Below are 17812 nucleotides of genomic sequence, written 5' to 3'. Positions count from 1 at the left end.
ATGGTGTGTGTGTGTGTGTGTGGGTGTGTGTGTGTGTGTTTGTTTACAAACATAAATGTGAGAACATCAATCCCGTCCAGTCTGTCAGTGGCCTTTAATGTTCTAATCATGTAAGTCACATTCTGTGCTCTGATTGGTCAGTTCCTCAAGCTAGCCATCCTTCTCGTTGGAGAATATCGATGATAATGATTGTATTTACTTCTTGACTGCCCTCAAGCCTGACCGCAAAGGTATTTTTTGCACTGTACTGAATAAAACACGTCCAACGTTGCAATGAGCGGTTACTGAATAAAGGTCTGAGTTTTCAGATATGTGGTCTTTTTTTTTTTCTTTTTTGCTGCTTTCTGCGTTTCGTGAGGACGACACCGAGCTGCTCCATCGTCTGTGAACTCGAGCAGTGTCAGGATCACAGAAACTCTTGAGAGACCAGCTCAAATGAGCCATTTAGTTCCCTTGTGAACAAAATACAGTCAGGGTGTGAATGCGTGTGCACACTTGCACTTGCACCAACAATGGACTACACTCAACAATACTAGCTTATAACAGGATCAGTACAGGAGAAATTCATTAATACATATGTAGAAAATTAGATTTATTAAAATATTTCATAAAAAAATACAGTATTTACGCAAATATCTATGCACAAAGGACATTTTTTCTCTGCCTGCACACATTAAAGTTGACACTAGTCAACGGCTCCCAATGACTGCTGTGCTAGATCTGTGTTTGTGAGAGTATGTAAAAGTAATGTAAAATAAGTGGATTGGCTTCACCTTTACTATAAAAAAAAACGCAGAGTTCACACACAAGTCATTTACAAAAACAGTGGCATAAATACAAATGTAACCTGTCATGAAACGGAACTTGAACCTCTTGGCATCTGTAAAGCTCTGCTTTTAAGTGTTATGTCCTGTCTGCAGAAGCAAATGCGTTAAGACAACATTAAGACAAATTGGATGACGTATGGAAAATGTTTAGTAATAAAGACGTATTCTAAAGTAGACACTGAATTGCTTTAAAAAGTGATCTGCTGCTCACAGCCATATCTAATAAAACTCCTCAGCCCACTTTGGTATGTGGCTCCCTGAATTGCATGCGGCTCTTCCTCCAATCACAGCGGAGGAGGACGGGCTTTCCCTGAAAACCTTTGCACCCAAAGTTCCAAAAAAAGGAATGAATCAAAGAGGGCACAGGACTCTCACGTCAGGCCCCGCGTGTAAACGTCACAGCTCTGACCAGCCATTAAAGTCAAAGTCCTCCGTGACAGTCACAGTACAACCGGACTGAACTGTGCGTCGTGTTCTCAGTAATGATAGACTCTGATCTGGTTGTTATCATCCAGGCCCAGCTGGACCAGGCCGCTCTTGGAGGACGTAGCCCGATAGCGAGTGAACAGAGGTCTGGGAAAGTAAAGTTAAAGACACTGACGGTCCCAGCACTGTCTGACACGTGATGGTGGCATAATGGGAAGTAGTAAAAGGTTATCAGACCAAAAAAAGGCATCACTGAATATATCAATAAATAACATTGAGAGCTAAATGATTATGATGGAGTGTAAAAAGAAATATGAAGACAGCCACAGTCATCTCAATTGCTCCATTGATTTTACACACACACACACACACACACACACACACACACACACACACACGCACCTCTATCTTTGTGAGGACACTAGTTGACATAATGCATTCCTTAGCCCCTTACCCTAACCCTAACTTTAGCCACTGACAAAATAATCAGCTTTTACCCAATTTGGGACATAGCCTTTGTCCCCAATTGGACAAGCCGTCCCCAACAAACTGGTCTTTAGTCTGAAATTTGTCCCCAAAAGTACACACACACACACACACACACACACACACACACACACACACACACACACACACACACACACACACACACACACACACACACACACACACACACACACACACACACACACACACACACACACACACCCTGAACCAGTCACTGCTCTTTTTTAACCACAAGATTGGAGGCTACTATATTTTGTCAGTTTCAGGCCTCCACAGACATGGACTACATTGAGAAGAGGTTGAAAACCAGACACTGGATTATGTGGCCTTCGTGTTGATGCCACACATTATTGTGTGTTAGTGTGTGTGGATGAGTATGTGTGACAGAAGGATACATGCTGGTGTCTTTCTTGCGCATCTCCAGCCACCTCTTGTTGCCGTCGATCAGCCCCTGCAGCCTCTGGCCATCCGCCTCCACTGACTTCTGCATGGACTGCAGGCTGCGACCATGCTCACTGAGACACACACAGTTTTTTGGATTGTTAGTAAGTACGTCGGAGAAAGTGAGAACGTGAAGGTAGGCTGTAATGATGATGAATAGTGTATTGCAGGTTACCTAAGAGGAGTGTATGATGGGTAGGCTGAGGGGGTCCTCATGGTGCTGGAGGTGATCGGGTCCATAGCTGCTCCTGGAGAATAGAGCAACAGTTCAGGGCCAACAATGGTTGCAACTTTTAGCAATTATTGCTGTTTCACTTATTTATAAGCCGAACGGCCAAGACATTGGCATACCCGGGAAAATCTGGCTCCATCGGTTGTTGATGAGGTCCTCAGAGGCCCTCAGCCCACTGCTGATGGGGGTGCTGTAGAGAGGGGTGGCCGCAGGGTTGCCCTGAGACGCCCAGTTCCAGGAAGGCTCTGAGAGCCTCACTGCGGGATGTGGGGCTAAGGAGCCGGGGCCCAGGGTGTGCATCTGCGGCATGACTGGGTTAGAGGTGGAGGTGGTGGAGGTGGGAGCTGGGGTGGAGTGAGGCTGAGATAGAGGCAAAGGGAAGGCTGTGTAAGGTGTAGCACTCTGCCTCTGAGCTAGCGAACCCAGTGCACTCAGGACAGTGTTGAGCTGGCCTGAGATCTGCTGCAGGGACTCTGCTAACTCCTGGACTTTGGCTGGGACTGTGGGATGACCTCCTGATAAGGGAGCAAGGTGGAGAAGAGTAAGGTGTAGAGATGATATAATAGGTAACAGGTGAGGCCTCACTACAGTACTCAGCTGAAAACATACAACAATCTATGGTGAGTATATGAAATATCACAAACACCAAAGTGAAAATAGTATAAATAAATGAAAAGAAATGTATGGGTAGCTAATAAATTTTACTGTAAAAAGCAGTTGATTCTACTGTGTTCTACACTCAATGACCGGTATGTGTTACCTGCCCCGTCCGGTGGGTCCAAAGTGCTGCTGAGGTCCGACTCAGTCACATCAAAGGTCACCTTCCTTTCTCCTGCCAGTCGAGACAGATCCTCCAACAGAGGCTGAATGAACAAAAACAACAAGACAATGCCCTTAAAAGCAGATATTACTTGATGTGTAGTATGAGCAGGTTGACTTGTGTTTGCAAAGACTGTGAGGAGTAAATACACACATTCACAAAAAAAATGAATAAACCCACATGCCAATTCTTTGTAGGTATTAAGTTATTAGTAAGATTTCACTTTGGCACACCTAAATCCAGGTCATATTGTCAATAAGCTAAGATAAAATGTTACTACATTTCTAAATGATCCCAAATTACTAAAGCAAAAATATTCCTCTTGCCACAAAGAGATCAAAATGAAATGACAGAGGCAGAAAAAAACTACAAAACTGAAGTGTTTGTATAGCTAAGTGTTGATAGGAATGCTCAACCAAATTGAGGCATCACTTTAAGTGAGTTTACTGTAAGTCTGCAGATCCAGCCCAATGTTTTCTCCTCACCCTTTCAGCTATAGAGCTCTCCAGCTGCTGAAGCTGCTCCTCTTTCCTACGCAGGAGAGAGTTCCCTCTCTGAACGGTCTGCTGCAGCTCCGCCACGTTTCTGGCTTCCTGACAGAGCGAGGGGAAAAGCAACCAGCACTTAACACTTGTTTTAAAAATCAACCCCGCCTCGCCAGTCATCACTCATCACACTAATAATAATTCTGCATGAGATGGGCGACACTCCTCCCTACGTGCAGTAGGTTTCTTATCATCTCCTCAGTCACCCCTCCATCATGGTTGGGGTCCTGGGAGGAGCTGGTCTGGGCCGCCTGCAGAGCTGCCTGTCGCTCCATCAGCCGGCTGCTCTCCCTCTCCAGGAAGAGTTTGGTTTTCTGGATGGAGGCGCCGTGGGAAGAGATGTAGCGTCGGAACCTGGACACATACAGGTGTGGGAATGTGGGCTGAAGGTAGATATACACTGTGCCCTGCACTCATAGATTCCCATTTAAACACTGAACGCTCTAATCAACAATAAACCAATTGTTATCATAATTTTTTATATTTTTGCAAACCAGTAATGTAAGCAATGTCAGGCCATCTTTGCTATCAGCTGTTTATAAGAAAAAAAATGAACTATTGTATATGTTTAGTGATACATGATTACCATTATTTGACTTATCAGCCAGTCACTGTCAGTCACCGTTGAATGATGGATATGCAGTGATGGAAGAAACACTCATAACCTTAACTTAAGTAAAAGTTGCAAGACTTTAATGTAAAAATACAAGTAAAAGTCCTGAATTTAAAATTCTACTTGAGTAAAAGTAGAGAAATATTATTAGCTACATGTACTTAAAGTCAAAGTAAAAATACCCATGGAGTGAAATGGCCCCTTTCAGTGGGCTATTATTGTTACATTAATAATTCTTAATACTTAACTGGATCAATCTTTCACCTGCAGTGGTTTCTTCCATTTAGTTTTTATACTAAAACAGCAGCTTACAGCTGATTTGTGTGCCCAAATGTTGTTTTTTTTTAATTAAATGAGTCAAGAAGATTGCCCAAATGGTTACAACTAAACATCCGACAGCAATGCTACTCAAACCGCAAAAAAATAGCACAACGGAATGTCATTCATGCGGTGGCTATTCCTTCCCTGCCGCTGTACACAGGTGGGCCGTATAAAGATGGCCAGACACTCCCATTCAGACGTAAAACTAAGGAAATGCTAGAATCTGAGGATCAAATGATCCAGTGTGGTTCATCCTGGATCGTTTTCACCTTAAAGATTGTGTACTTTTAAGAGGAATTACTCGAAGAAGAAACAGTACAATATTACCACATAATCGGAAGAAATATGAAAATATAGGATCAGAAATTATCTGCAGTTGTATTTTTAAAGTCAAACTTATCAATTTTCTATAAATAAATTACTCAAACAGCAGTAAGAAATGACAACTGTTTTGCTCAGAGGCCTAAAACAGACTTATAGTATATTTTTGACCCCGTAAATACTAAATGTGCATGTATAGCAATTCTGTTCTCTGTCTCTCCTTACTCGTCCACGCTGCTTTGGCTGTCAGGTACAGGGGAGAGTGGTGAGTCGTCCAGGTCCTCTACATGTAGTGATGAGTCTCTCCTGTCACTGGAGGGCGCTGTCACCTCTGTTTTCTCTTCCTTCTTTTTGTCCTGCTTAGGTTCTGGTCTGGGGGAGGCGCTCGCCCCTTCACCTTGTTCCAACTCACTGGCCGGACAAAATGCAAACATGTCCATATTTTTCTCAGTTACATAAGTCTGCTGTAAGCGAAACTCCTGCCTCCTACTCAAGTATGATGATTTTTACTCTGTCACATACTGGCAACGCCAGTTAACCTACAAAATAAGAAAGACATGGCTAAGAATGGAACGGTTTGAGCCTGTGGGGATGCAATTTGATCATGTTCTAAACATTTATGTTTTACTTCTATAGTAATTTGGTCAATGACTGAAAAGCAGAAGTATAAATCAAGCCAAGATGGTCAACAGCTTTTTTGAAATTTTTGTTGCTACTGTTGTTTCTGTGAACTTTTGTTTTGGAGAGAACTGTTCCTGTTAGGGTGTGTCAGTGTCCCGTGTACGTAAACTGTACCTGACTCTGCGGCTGAGACGATCGCATCTCTCCTGCAGCAGTGTCACCTTGCTCTCCTGTCTCTCCTTGTCCTCCTTTGCTCTCCTGCTCTCTTCTCTGGCTTTGTCTCTCTCCTGTCTCAGCCTCTCCTCCTCCTCCTTGGCCTTACTCCTCTCCTCCCTGGCTCTCTGAATGAGTTCTCGGGCTTGATGTTTCTCCTCTCTCATCCTCTCCAGCTCCTCCTTCTGCTGGTCTCTCTCCTGGATCAGCCGGGGTAGGGTCTAAACACACACAAACAAACACACAGGTTGGCAAATTGGAGGTTGTTACTGTAGATGGAGGGGTGAGTGAATATAATCTCGTCATAGAGGAACAGTGGGACTTCACACCTCTATCTGTCTTTCCACCTCGTCCTCTTCCTCTCCAAGCTTCATCCTCTTTCTCCTCAGATCTGCTACCTGATAAGAGACAGAAATCATACGTTTACGTGGTTCAGGTTAGAGTATCGGTGATTAATTGTACATACAGTATGGGATGCAAAGACCTTGGTCTGCAGCATGGCTTCCTGGCTCTTCAGCTCTTTGGCTCTCAGCTCCAACTGATCTGCCAGATCCCGCAATTCTGACTCCTACAGGAAGAAATAAGACAGATTTATTCTTGTGTTTTTGTGTGTCTGTACTACTAAATTCCCATAGGTGGGGATGAGTTAAGGCAAAGTTGACTTGAGAAAAGAAAGGCATCCAATTGCTAGACTGAAACGTGTTCCATTATCTGTTACTGTTTTACACTTTGAGAGGCAGTGTAATGTAGTACAGTACTGCATCGTTAATAAATCTGTGTGTCTTTCCCGTCTCACCTTGCGCGAGTGTGTGAGCTGTGTCTTTTGTGTCTGCATGTCGAGCTGCAGCCGGAGTTTCTCCAGTTGGACAGCGTGGGAGGCCTGGAGACGCTCTCTGTCCTCCTGCAGAGTGGACAGCAAGCGCTCCCTCTGAGCGGTCTCCTGGAACACACATACACACACCCCATCTTATAATTACCATAAACAATGACCATTCTATTACTCAACAAGAAAAACTGAGAACTGAAAACCTTGGGAATAGTGAAAACCAATCAGTTAGGAGGGGTGCTCCAAGTCAGTGAACGTTGTTAGGTTCATTACTCAAAAACTGAACATATTACTTTTTACTCATTTCAAAGAGAAATTCCTGAGAATAACGATTCTTTGCACTATCACTAGTTTCCACTGTGCCCCAACAATACTATACACTTCCCTGTAAACAGCAGTTCCTTTGTTTGTTTTCCTGTGATCACAAAGCCAAGCTTTGTCAATGCTCAGTGTTCTTGTCTTCTTTTGGTTGAAAGTCAAAAGGTACCGTCCATCAAAAACAAGGCACCCTTTGTTGGTATTTCTAATCTATACTAGTTTAGACTTTGGGAGAAATGAACGAAAACGAAATGAAAAAGAGGATGGAGGTGAGCTTTAGGGATGAGATAATGCGGCTCCAATGTCTGTTTGGTAAATATGAAGCTACAGCCAGCAGCTGGATAGCTTAACTTGGCAAAAAGACAGGAAACAGGGAAACAGCTAGCCTGGAAATTCCCCAAGGTAGAAAAAAATCCACCCATCAACACCTCTAAAGACCACTACTTAACACTTTATATTTAATTTGTTTAATCCATACAAAGTGTAAAAACAACATGAAGACTTAACACCTAGCTGCATCCAAAAGCACGATTTGCTTACCTATGGACAGTGCCAGGCTAGCTATTTTTCTTTAAGCTAAGCTATTAAACAGACAGATATGAGAGTGGTCATTTAAAGTGAAATTGTATTTTTTTACACTGTGAGAAAGAGTCAAGGCATTACACAAGACATTACCCGCCCATTCTAATGGGACCAGTCAACCCTCCCATTCTCACTGCCCATTCATTTAAACAGATTCTACTTTTTCTGTTACTGCAAGCTGTACAAGCCAAGGGCATGCATCAGCTAAATGTCAAATGTAAACACGGTCCGACCTCATCCAGGTATTTCTCTCTGATGTTGTTCATCTCTCTCCTGTGGTCCTCCCTCAGCTGCTCCAGCTTCCTCTCGTGGTCACGCTGCACCTCCTCCCGCACTTCCTGGAGCACATCAGCCAGCTACACAGTGGAGGCCAAGGTGAGCTTACAGCACAAAAAGTTATATTCTTCTAAAAAATTAACTTAAACCTCGACCCTTTGAACACACTCAGAAAGACATCCACCTGATGATGATGATGTAATTTTGTCCATCCAAAGTGTGTGTGTGTGTGTGTGTGCTCTAACCTCTCGGTGGTACTCTGCCAGGTGCTGCTCAGGTCGCGGAGTCAACATCAGCTCCCTCCTCCTCTCTATGCCTTTGACCTTTATACAGACAAAAGAGTGCATACACAGAGACAGACACACATTTAGACAGATCATTAAATGTGTCCCTCAAGCACAGAGCCACCGCGTACCATCAAAATGGAACAAACAAAAACTTTTTGTTCCGGTGTTATTTACAGATATGTTTACATAAAAAGAAAAAACACAATTTTCTCTGAAATAAGCTGAAACTGACAAAAGTGAACTGCATCCACTATTCTCTCTTGTAAAATTACAGCTGCTTTTGGTTTTCAATGTAACATACAATATTATTTTAAATAATACAGCAGATGAAAATGGCATGGACAAAAATATTGGGACACTTAACCTAATGTTTTGTAGCACAAACTTTTGAGGCAATTACTGCAATCAAGCGCTTTTTGTAGCTCTTAATGAGACTTCTACACTAGTTGGTAGTAGACTAGTTGGTAGTTAGTCCACTCTTCTTGAGCAAACTGCTTCTTCCAGCGGTGACTTTCAGCTCTTTACATTGATGTTCAACTGGATTAAGATGAGGATTCATAGCAGCTAACTTCAGAGGTCCAGTGTTTTCCTCTCATCCATTCTTGGCTGTTTTTAGATGTATGTTTTTGGGTCATTATCACGTTGGAGGAGCCATGACCTGCGGCTGAGACAGAGCTCTCTGACATTGGGCAGTATGTTTCGCTGCAGAATGCCTTGATAATCTTCTGATTTCATTGCGCCCTGCGCAGATTCAAGGCCCCCTGTGCCAGATGCAGTAAACTAGCCCCGTAACATAACACTGGGGAGGGTGTTCTCTTCTATGAAAGCTTCATTTTTTCCTTCTGTGAGCGTAGAGCTGATGTGACTTACCAGAGAGCTCTAAATTTTGTCTAATCTGTCCAAAGGACATTCAGAAGGATTGTGGCTTGTCAACATGCATTTAATCAAACTCCAGTCAGATTTTTATGTTTCTCTTTCAAAAGAGGGGTCTTCTTCCGTGGAGCCCACTTACATTCAGAAACTGACGTATAGTGCAACTGGATAGCTTTTTATCAGGTTTTATCAGGTTTTTCTTGGTTCTTTTTCCACCATTCAAACGATCCCTCTGTTCCATCTGGCATTGATTTTCCTCTTGCTGCCACGTCCAGGGAGGTTGGCTACGGTCCCATGAACCTTGAACCTCTTAATAATATTAGCAATGTGGTCACGGGAACTTTAAGCTGCTTGGAGATGGTCTTGTAGCCTTTGCCTTGACCATACTGGGCAATTTTTTTCTTCCTTATTTCATCAGACAACTCTCTTCATTTTTTTTTTTTCTTGTCCGTGCTCAGTTTGATGCACACAATAATCCAAGTTGAAGACATTAGTCTGCTGGAAATATCACTACAACCCACATATTTATTACCATTGGTAAGGGGTAACAATAATTCTGTCCAGGCCATTTTAGAAGATCTCTGTAGAATAAACAAGAATTTAGCTGTTTTCACAGCTTCTCTGTTTTTTTCTGTGGCAAACCAAAGGCGTGCAGGTATTCATGAGAGAAGTGCTTATAATTTCAAGAAGAACTTCTGTGACACAACATTTAGTCACTCACAAGAATGGCTTCTGGCTGACCTTTCCCCCAAAAACAGGGATCCAGGTTAATATGCCAACAAGCTAACATTTAGCCTGGGTCAAGAAGCGCCATGAATCATCTGTTTGTCACCCTGGATTGCTTAATAACAGTGACAATATTTGAATTTTGCAATGTATTGAACTTCACTTTTATTGATTTCTTCTAAAGAGGCAACTGTGCAAACAGATGTTTGCCAAGCTATTTGTACATGTCTTTGCTGTTCCTAGTATTTGTGTTTAGCTTTAGCTTCAGTTTGGTTGGAAGGAAACAGCCCTCATTAGACATGCTGAAAAGCATTCCCAAGGCAGTCATGCCAGATGCAGAAATGTAAGCAGTAAAGTTTAAATGTCAAAAAGAGAATGAAATGAAAAATGAGCTGGGTCCAGACAGGCCAGCATCATCCCCAGTCACCTCCTGTTTCAGAGAGCTCAGTTTATCTCCCTGCTCTTGCTGGAGTCTCCTCCTCTCTGCTTGCAGCTCCTCTTCTAACTCTGTCTTCAGACGTTCAGCGTTCTGCCTCTTCTGGGCTTCCAGACTGTCGCGCTCCGCTGCCCGTTCCTCCTCAAGAGTGATACGTAACTCTTTCAGCATGGCTTCACTCTCCTCCCTGAGCACAGGACACACACACACACACACACACACACACACACACACACACACACACACACACACACACACACACACACAATGTTAATTTGTGGATTATACTGTAAGTGATCAACTGCAAACTCATTTAACTTCAGCTGATTTGCCATATTCTAAAAAGCAGGACTTCTCAAATGTTTCATGTTCAAATGTGTAATAAGTAGGTAAGGAGTAATAATAAGACGCTAATAAGGTCATCAACTACCCATGTTATCAGACTTTGTGAAGACGACATTAGATTTAGCCCCACTTTGATTACCGCTGCTCTACTTCACCTTTGTTTTATGTGGTAATGTGTGCATCTGACCTGAGCTTGTGCTGCTGCTTCTCCCTCTCCCTCTCGACAGACTCTCTGAACTCCTCCAGCGTCTTATCAGACTCCTCAATGAGCCTGGCCTCCTCCTCTCTCCTCTTAGACAGGAGGCGCTCCTGCAGAGCCCTGGGGAGATGCGTTAAATACACACATTTTAGTAAAATGTAGGTGTGTTTCGGTGAGACATGACTAAAGGACCTTTATAACCTAAAACGTCATCACGTTAATGTGTATTTGCCTCATAACACACGTGATAAAAACCACTAAGTACAGAACAGTACGAAAACACACTAACTTTGTTTTTCTTTGGCTGTAAGGTTAGACATTGATAAGTTTTGAAACCTGTTGAGTAAGTAGTAGTATTTAAGGTTAATGGACTTCTGTGACTTGGTAGGGGGTGTAATGTAATAAAAGCAGTAAAAGTTTGGTGAGGACTACAATGTTCTACTCTCCATGCCTACCTCATTCTTTCCTCACTCTCTTCCTTCAGTTTCCTCTCCTCCTCCTCCTCTTCTCTCCTCAGCTCCTCCTGGAGGAGACACATTCTCTTCTCTTTCTCCCTCACCAATTGCTTCCTCTCCTCCTCCACCTGCTGATCAGCCCGCCTCCTCTCCCTCTCCTTCTCCTCTTTCCTTTCTCTCAGACTCCTCTCCTCTCTCTCTGCCCTCTTCCTCTCCTCCTCCTCCTCCCTCTCTTTCTTCTCTCTGTCCTTCTGGATTCCCCAGCTTGGCTCTTCATCCAGTGAGTTGTCTTGGTTTTGTAAGTGGGGTTCAGCATCTTCAAGCTGGGTGTTGGAACTGCGCATCAGCCGGCCTCTGGCAGTTTCTGGCCTCTGGAGCCCCAAAGACATGCTGAAACCTTCCGTTTTTGGTTGGAGCTCGACACCTTGCTCTGAGAAGGAAGGGCTGGAGAGGGAGGGCGAAGGGTTGGACTGGTGGAGGATGAGTCGATCAACTTTATGGGCTAGAGGGGTGCCTTTGTTTTCAGCCAGGGTATGCCTGAAGACAGAGAGAGAAACAGGGGTGTTATAGTAGTTTCAAGGTAAAGAAAAATCTTAAACATATCCTAATATTGCAAACAATTTTTAGTGTTATTCTATAAATGGACAAGTTGTGAATATTTCCCAGAAGAGCGTGGCCTTCTTTTGACACAGTGGCTGTATATGTAATTTTCACAACTGACAATTTCACAGTTGAGATCACCGTAAATTAAAAACAGCTGATTTTGTTCGGGGTAAAGCCACTAAAATTTAAAATTATAGGCTTCCGATTCCTTGTGACACACAAGGACATATGGACACACTTCTTCAAGAGATACTTTTCGTCAGAGTAATGCAAATAATGCAATAATGGTCTGAGCACAATAGCTGTTTTCTAGGAATAATATTGAAACAACAAGAAACCTCTTGGCAGCCTCTGGAGCCTTTGGGTTTGCCCCCCCCTCGTTCTCCTCTTCTTCTTTTGTATCCTCTCTGTCATCCTTCTCCAGTGGACTGACAGTGCCAGACAGGTCATTGATGTCCAGAACCTTCTCCAACAGCTTTAGGATACAAAACCAGAACCATTAACCATTAACAATAAAAGGAGAATGAATGAATGAATGGTGATGGATGGGTGTCACACTGCATGATATGACTACCTTGACATCTATAGAGGATGAAGCCTCCTCACTGTTTTTACTGCTCTCAGACTCCTGCAGTAACACACACACACGCAAACACACTCAATGACAAGGTAACAGTTCTTAACGTACACAAAACAAAAAATTGCACAAGCAACACCGAACATCGAAGCGTGCTATCTTTTCCAAAGAGACACAAAAACACACATAGTGCGATGCAAAAGCAGAGTAAAGACAACCAAGGCCAGTGAGCTGGCAGGGCAAACTGTAAAATCAGACAGTCAAGCGAGCGGACTCTGAAAATGGGGGAGGCAATGGTGGGAGATGAAAGTCCAGTATCTGGTCTGCACTGCTGATGGGAAGAGGGATCAGAACTGTCCAATCCAGTCCTCAGGGGCTCAAATAGACTGCCTTTTAACCAGTTTATAATTCAGTGTGCAGGTGATGACATCCAGTCAGGGAATCACAGCAGATGAGACAGCCCCTAAGGCAGTGGAGTTGGATTTTGGGATCCGCATTTGCCCATGCATGCTTGAAGAGGTCAAGCAGGAGCAGGGAGGGGTTGGGTGAGGATGGGAGGGAGTAAGCACGCTAAGAGGCAACACCAAACCCTACCTCTGCAGGAAGGAGGCTTTTTTTTTTCACACTCTTCATCTTGTCAGCAAGAGTTTTTCTCTTTTGGGTAAGCGTTTGAAGGTCATTCAACATCATCTTCTGGCCTAGCTTGGCTGGTCGGACTTGAGCCGCCTCCATCTTAAACACCTCAACGACTTCCTCCTCACTCTCCGATGCTGTTGGGGGCTGTTGGGCGTCTGATTCGTCCTCACCATCCATACGTTCCCTCTCTGTTTCTCCTCCTTCACTCTGCACAAATCTCTCTAACACCTTGTCACTCTCCGTCAGATTCCCCTGGCTCAAGGAGCATCTCTCCAAAGCCTCCTCACTCTCCCCACCCTCCTCCTCTTTTTCCGCCTCGTGATCTCCTTCACTATTCAACTCTACCCCTTCTTCCTTACTTTCATTCTGCCCTTCTTCATCATTTATGCTTCTCTCAAGCTCATCTCTGTCTTTGTCAGTTTTGTCCTCCTCCTCACTCCCTTTATCTTTATCACTTTTAAAGCAATTCTCCGCAACTTCATCGCTATCTTCCTCAAATTCCTGTTCTTCCTCTACTTTCTGAACCTCTCCCTGCAACTTTTCTTTCTCCTCAATTAAACTCTCCACAAAGTCCTCTCTGTCTTTGGTGTCATCATCCTGGCTTTCAACACACCTTTCTACCTTCTCATCGCTTTCATCCTCCTCTCCCTTATTGCTCTCCTGCTTCTGAATTTGTTTCATGTTTTCTGTCACTCCATCATCCCCTTCATCTTTCTCTTCATCCCCATCTTCACAGCATTCCTCCTCTACCTCATTGTTCCCTATCTTCTCCTCATCTTTCCTGCTTTCTAAAGCCGCTTTACTTTCTTGCTGCTCTTCCTCCATCTCATCCCCCTCCTCTTTACTTTTTCTGTCGGCTTCCTCCCCACCTTTCTGCTCATTTCCTTCCTCTCTTTTTTCCTCCTCGCCTCCCTCCTCTGCTTCCCCTCCTCCTTCATCCTCTCGCTTCTCTCCTTCAACAGCCCCATCTTCCAACTCTCCTTCCTCCTCCTCCCCCTCCCCCTCCTCTCCCACTTCATTCAACTCCTCTGCTACCTCCTGTTCTGAGTGTTCAGCAGAGTGTTCTGGCTCAGGGCTGACAGGACTGGCCCCCTCCTCAGTGACATGGTTTCTGCTGGCTGTAGATGGGGACAGGTGGAAGTGGCGACCCCTCAAAGAGTCCTTGGTGGAGGGGAATAGGAAGATCAGAGGAAGGCGTGCAGAGACACAAGGGAGAGAAAGGATGGAGGAGGGCAGGTGAGGAAAGGAGGTAGACAAAAAGATTGTGACCCCCCCACAAAAAAAAAGGACAGTGTGTTGTGTTTATGAGCTTGACAAAACTGCATGCAAACCTGTTAGCATGTGCATTTTGCAAGGACAAAATTAGTCATGTTAGACAAACAGCAAATGAAAAATAAATTAGGGAGACAAAGAAAAAAACAACATGCGCGTATGAAAAATATACAGATATTCTTGTTCCGGGTATCTCTCACACACAAACACACTCACACATACAGGGGCAGGTTTGTTTGATAATTGTGATTTCCTTGTTTCAGCATTTCCCCCCTACAAAAAAGCCATAATGTTTAGGGAAAAAAATTGAATCTACACTCATTACTTTTGCCACAGCACTGGGACACTGTGTAATTTCTGAGCAAAGGATAAATGCATCACTGACTTTGGTTAGAGGTAAAAGAATTACCGATTAAGACTGACTACTTAGAGTGTGATGGCCCTAGTTGGAAGTTGTTCTGGTCTAAACCAGTAGGGACAAATACATAAAGCAGAGAGAAATTCTAGAGATCATTGTTTCGATGGAGATAACATGTTCCTGGTATTTAGCTTAAGACAGCAAAGCAGTAAGAGTGACGGTAGGAAGACAGCAGGACAAAGAGGAAGACAAAGTAACAGCTGTGCCCATAGGACAGATCCCAGCAGCACAGCAGCTACATGAACATAGCCTGGGTCATAGTGCAAAGGTGAAGGGTGTAAAGGTCAAAGAGGTCACACAAGAGAAAGAGAAGAAATAAAAGATGGTTTAGAAATCACAGCTACATGAGAAAACAAGATGATGCACCGAGGATGTGTAGAAATACGGTTCTACACATTAGGACTCTCTCCAACTTCAAAAAAAATATGTGAACTACAGTATATTAGCATCTACGGTATATCTGCCATTATTTTTCTTACCATTAAATAAAGTAGAAGTAAAACAAATACTGATAATACAACACTGTATGTGTGATTTCTACTCAGTTTTACCAGAGAAAAGGTACATGAGACCCCTTTTCTTACACAGTATATTCTGGTCTTGCACGAAATTTCTGGTTTAAAGATATAAGCGTAATATAAAACGTACAATTAACATCCATAACCATGAAATTACCCGGGATGCCAGTATTGTTCCTTTAAAATTCCTGTCAAATCATGTGATATACAATAACAAGAAGTAACTTACTCAAATATAAAGCTTTTAAGTCAAGTAATCACAGTAACTAAAACAAAGCAGCCATTCACAGGATGACAAACAAGTGTTATATACAGAACACAAAAATGGCAGAGGGACTATATTTCTAATGTTCAAATAGAAAGCAGTACGAGCAAGTAAGACAAAACAAAGCAAGGAGCCGTTGCAAAACTGTGTGTTTTTACCTGTTGTGAGAGTGGTTCAGGGCTGTGGTCTCTAGACAGGGCCAAGTCCTGCAGCTCTGGCTCTGTCCTCTCCTCAGGTGGAGCTCTACCACTGGCTTCACTGTCCTAAAGCGCGCACGCACACACAAACACACACAGACACACACACACACACACACACACACACACACACACACACACACACACACACACACACACACACACACACACACAGGACACTAAAACGTTTCACTGGAGCTGATAAACCATTAAATAAGAAACATATTAATACCTAAATATCATTGTACACTTCTGGAGACAATACGTGATTAAACAACTGAATCAGTATCAGTCTTATCAAAGGTAGACGGCATCGAAGGGCCAGCATTGTTATTTTTATACAAGGGAATAGTTAGCTTGAAATATTTCAGCACAAGCCTTGCTTTAAATGTTATTTTGAAGCAGCTGTTTGTCTTCGTATGTATATAGCAAATTGTTCTTTCCACCTCATATTGTAGGCCTCCTCCAAGGGCATCCAGGTCCAGGTGGAGGTTCTTCAATAGCCTGTTTGAATCACGAGGACTCGGCTGAAAAAGAGACAATGTCTGGTTTGATAAAGGTTTAAAATATATGAGCAGCTAAACCAGTTATTTTCATTGTCTTGCATTTATCTTCAGGTTGCACTGGACCTCATTTTCTGAGATTTTATCTTCGTCATTGTCATCGTCATCATCAAAACCAGGCAGAATAAGGGACATCCTCTCCTCCTGCCTGCTGCCTAAAACGCTAGATACCCCACTGCTTCTAGGACCCTGACAGAGGAAAAAAAAATGACTATAATAAATATTATAAGGTAAGGGAGGGGATACAAACTCAAAAGCGCATCATATGGTCCTTCAAATAACACTAGGATCTTACCCTTAGGGAAGTCTTGAGGGGCTCCAGCCCCCCAGAACTGCTGAGGGACCCTCGGAGAGCAGGGGCAGATCCAGAGATTGGGCCTGGACCAGAGGCATCCAGACCTCTCAGAGGAGCCAGGCTGCCCAGCGGGGACGGTAAGGGTCCCAAGGCTGAAGTCAGTGCCTAAAGGGAAAGAGAAACAGCCAAAGCAACTAGATCAAGAATTCTAAAACATCAGCACACTGAAGTAATTAATTACATTTAGAATCTCCACGGTAGTTGATTAGGGATCTCCAGATCAAGTTTTTCTGAGTCATTTAATACTGATAATTTGTTGACAGCAAGTCTTAGTCTAATAGTTATAGTATTAGCTTACAGCTGCACGGTCTAAGCTCTAGCATTCCCACAGAAAAATGCAAAACCAATCCAGTGAAGAGGAGAATGAGACTACTTTTTGCCCACTTATATTAATAGCAGAGGGGTCAACGGATTTTAACGTCTCATAGCAACAATAAATTGTTCCTATAAAACTGACAATGGGTCCGTCTCATAATAATATAATAATAACAATAATTCATAATCGGAATTGACAAAACACAAAAGTTTGAACAGAATTTTAAGCTGCATTTTTTTTAGGGTTTTTAATGACCCAAATCAGCTTCGTAGCATTTGTTTATCAGCCTCACTGTAAGTGTGAGTATTCAGTGAAAATATTGGTTGCCTTGAATTTTTCATTCTGCACATGCACAGCGCTGTCTTAAAGACAGCAGTTGCACAAAAGCTTTTTTCATGGGACATATCTGGCACTTGTTTGGCTATTAACTACACTGCACCGACGTGGCATGTTAAGGTTTGGCTGTAATTTGACATAGACCTTTTTCATTCAGGACCCTTACATGTACATCAAAACCATTTTTGGTGTGATTAAAGCAGAGTCTCTACTAAGATGGATTAATGGGTAATTTTTTCCAATGATATCATCCACACCTGCTTGTAGGATGGAAAAGCTCCTTCCCCTATATTCCAATACAGTATCCAGGTGTCCTAACCATTCCCCTGAGCTCGGCGGAAAATATCCTCTGAGTAGAACTTCAAACATAATATTCACTGGTGAGAGAAAAGGTCTGGAGTGCTAAGGAGTTCAAAGAAAATATGATGGAGGTGCTCTTCAGTAGGGAACACAAAAGTTTAAAAAAAAAAGAAGAAAGTGCCAAGGCAGTCTTCTAGCAAAAAGTTAAAATGCCTTTATTCAGAAGGTTAGTTCGTAGTGAAATTC

The 17812-nt window shown here is 43.1% G+C and overlaps 1 protein-coding gene across 2 annotated transcripts in view; it reads right to left on the bottom strand.

The window, feature by feature from the left end:
- Positions 1-76: 76 nt before the first annotated feature.
- The window catches only part of LOC120792525 (centrosomal protein of 164 kDa-like), a 21634-nt gene continuing 3898 nt past the window's right edge, over positions 77-17812 (bottom strand). For both annotated transcript variants that reach the window (XM_040131765.1, XM_040131764.1), the window contains exons 5-27: positions 16555-16719; positions 16326-16448; positions 16143-16223; positions 15658-15762; positions 12388-12441; positions 12152-12288; positions 11211-11747; positions 10744-10875; positions 10203-10398; positions 8135-8212; positions 7847-7969; positions 6684-6827; positions 6372-6455; positions 6217-6285; positions 5849-6108; positions 5279-5464; positions 3972-4152; positions 3739-3846; positions 3194-3296; positions 2553-2948; positions 2377-2449; positions 2156-2275; positions 77-1400 (exon numbers count right to left, since the gene is read on the bottom strand). In XM_040131765.1, coding sequence (XP_039987699.1) covers positions 1304-1400; positions 2156-2275; positions 2377-2449; positions 2553-2948; positions 3194-3296; positions 3739-3846; positions 3972-4152; positions 5279-5464; positions 5849-6108; positions 6217-6285; positions 6372-6455; positions 6684-6827; positions 7847-7969; positions 8135-8212; positions 10203-10398; positions 10744-10875; positions 11211-11747; positions 12152-12288; positions 12388-12441; positions 15658-15762; positions 16143-16223; positions 16326-16448; positions 16555-16719 — 3552 coding nt within the window. In that variant the 3' untranslated portion in view covers positions 77-1303. The remainder of the gene's footprint in view (positions 1401-2155; positions 2276-2376; positions 2450-2552; positions 2949-3193; positions 3297-3738; positions 3847-3971; positions 4153-5278; positions 5465-5848; positions 6109-6216; positions 6286-6371; positions 6456-6683; positions 6828-7846; positions 7970-8134; positions 8213-10202; positions 10399-10743; positions 10876-11210; positions 11748-12151; positions 12289-12387; positions 12442-15657; positions 15763-16142; positions 16224-16325; positions 16449-16554; positions 16720-17812) is intronic.

Source organism: Xiphias gladius, chromosome 7 (assembly GCF_016859285.1).
Source record: "Xiphias gladius isolate SHS-SW01 ecotype Sanya breed wild chromosome 7, ASM1685928v1, whole genome shotgun sequence".
In the NCBI taxonomy this organism is placed as follows: domain Eukaryota; kingdom Metazoa; phylum Chordata; class Actinopteri; order Istiophoriformes; family Xiphiidae; genus Xiphias; species Xiphias gladius.
Note: the sequence above shows the minus strand (reverse complement) of the source record. Positions and strands in the feature narration are given on the sequence as shown.